A 2,500-nucleotide genomic window follows, 5' to 3' on the forward strand; every position below is an offset into this window, starting at 1 on the left:
TTAGGCACCTACTATTATTTCAGTACTGCTACTTAAGCTTTCTCAGAGGCAATTGTTTTCCTTAGGATAAAACCTCTCGAAAGATGGTACATTGCTTAAGGAAGTTACTGAGTGGTTGATTGATTAATATTACTGTCGGCGTGGATGACCATTGTAGCTCTAGCCAAGTTATTTTCCATAATCAATCAATCACTAATGTTGTCTTTAATTGTTGGGGTTGCAGAGATTCATGTAAGTGGAAGTTGATTGGGTATTTATAATTTTAAAACTATTTTTAAGTTTGTATTGAAGATTGGTTTCGTAATTGAATAAAATGTTATGTTTTTATTTCTTTGAAGGATAAGAACTTGAGTTGTTGCATATTTGTGTCAATTCAGTTATGAAAAAGATGAATGATGGCAGTGAATTCGGATGAATAGCATTTAGAATTACTCCTGGAAAAAGGTTTATAGGTCAATGAAATTATCCAAGTTATATTGAAAGGATTCTTTTCTCTTGATTTGTAATACGAATGGAAAGATGACATGATTATTTGCTATTGTTGAAATGTAAGAGACATGCTGGTTTTATTACTCTTGACATTTATTCAGTTTTGGAGCTTCCAAGAAAAGTATGCATTCATCACTTACATGTGTTCTTAATTTGGAGTTTGGCTGTGAAAATGACTACAGAGAAATGACTTAAGACTTTTCGTTTGAAGATTTTTTCTTATCTGTTGAAAGTAACTTGAGAATTTCGTGTTAAAATTATGCATTAAATAAATACTCGTATGTTCTTTATATAATTATTTTCGTAATTGGTGTTTCAGTAGTTGATTGCAGTCTTTTTTTTTATATATTTTTCTTTATGATGAGTAGTAAAATTTTTCTGCTAATATTAATAATGGAGTTTGTTTAGATGATAAAAATAACAGGACGATATTACTTTTGACATTATTTATATAGACTTAGATTAATGTTTCTCTATGTCAGTTATAAATAACATGAAAATTTTTTAATAATTCTATTCATCTTTTCCCGCAGAGTGCCGAATGGCTGGAGCTAAGAGTGGTAGAACTAACCCCAGGTATGGTATACCTGGTGCCACCCTGGAGGAGGGCGCTGCAGCTACAGAGGGCGCACGAAGAAGTCCTTACAAAGCTCCAGGTAAGTAGATCATTCAAGTGTTGTTTGATAAGGGTTTTACTCCTGGTGGTTTTAAAGGTTTAAAGGCCGCTTATGAATGGCAGAGGCAAGGGACAGTGGCATTGTCCTATCAAGCAGGATAATGCCCTAGAGACAGACCGTATATACATATGATCAGCGCCCAAACCCCCTCTCTACCGAAGCTAGGACAAAGGAGGGCCAAGCAATGGCTGGCGATGACTTACCAGATAGACTTATAGGCTCCCCCCAAACCCATAATCCTTAGCTTACAATGATGGTATGGTTGCATCGACCAAAGGAACTAACGAGTTTGAGCGGGACTCGAACCCCAGTCTGGCAATTACCGATCAGGGACGTTACCACATCGGCCACCACTTTACTGAAATAGCACTGGGCACTCACTGTTGCTGATTAGGTCAGTGCTTATTTAGTTGTTCCATTAAGCGGTGCGGATAAACGAACATGGTAACATCATCTCTTTTGATGTGAAGTTAATTTTGCGTTTCTCACTGTTATGAGTAAACAACGTAGAAATAGATCTTTAATCCCAAAACCTTGCTGGTCTCTGATATACATAAATTATCTGACGTTATTATTGAACAAGATTACTTACACTTCTAAAATTGTTTCATTGTATCACACTTTTGTTTTAAATGTATTTCGTTTTTTACTTAATGAAAAATCACATTAATTACTATTGGAATCTCAGATTTAGACCAAATGGAGAGAGAGAGAGAGAGAGGAGAGAGAGAGAGAGAGAGAGAGAGAGAGAGAGAGAGAGAAACTTAGCCATTTAAATTTTCATTTTGGTGCTATTACATTATAACTCACCAGCGTGAAAGTTTATTAATATCATTTGAAATGATCTTGGATATCTTTTCATCACGAATACAAAGGTAGCAAAGGTATAGAAAGAGACCATTCATCTAGCATGATAAAGGAACCAGATTTACAATATCACCGAGACAGGGGGACCCCCCCCCAAACCTGTCTACGGTCCAGTTAGCATCTAGAAGCGTGAAATCTTATTAGGTGTTTAATGATGTTGACAAGGGTGTTGTCCATTATTATGGGGGGTTGGTCTAATAGGGTGTTGCTGCTAAGGCATCTTTCAGCGCTGATGAACCATATTTGATGAACTAGTTCTATTGATTAATGGAAGAGATTCGATTTGTTCCGCTTATTAAGGTGATCCTCCTTAGCTAAAGGGATTGGAATGGGGTGGGGGGGGGGATTGGGGATGTATAACTTATGATGCAAAGGCAATTTGAGGGAATTTAATTGTTTGTATGTACTTTTGTTTATTTTTTAATGAGTTTCCTTTTTTTTCTTGTGATAATTTTTGGAATGGGGAT

The 2,500-nt window shown here is 36.1% G+C and overlaps 1 protein-coding gene across 14 annotated transcripts in view; it reads left to right on the forward strand.

Annotated features, from left to right (window-relative positions):
• LOC137627785 (uncharacterized) overlaps nucleotides 1–2,500 on the forward strand; it is a 481,638-nt gene that overhangs the window by 313,114 nt on the left and 166,024 nt on the right. For all 14 annotated transcript variants that reach the window (XM_068359127.1, XM_068359129.1, XM_068359130.1 and 11 more), the window contains one exon: nucleotides 1,023–1,145. In XM_068359127.1, coding sequence (XP_068215228.1) covers nucleotides 1,023–1,145 — 123 coding nt within the window. The remainder of the gene's footprint in view (nucleotides 1–1,022; nucleotides 1,146–2,500) is intronic.

The sequence above is a fragment of the Palaemon carinicauda genome, chromosome 35 (genome assembly GCF_036898095.1).
Source record: "Palaemon carinicauda isolate YSFRI2023 chromosome 35, ASM3689809v2, whole genome shotgun sequence".
NCBI classification, from domain to species: domain Eukaryota; kingdom Metazoa; phylum Arthropoda; class Malacostraca; order Decapoda; family Palaemonidae; genus Palaemon; species Palaemon carinicauda.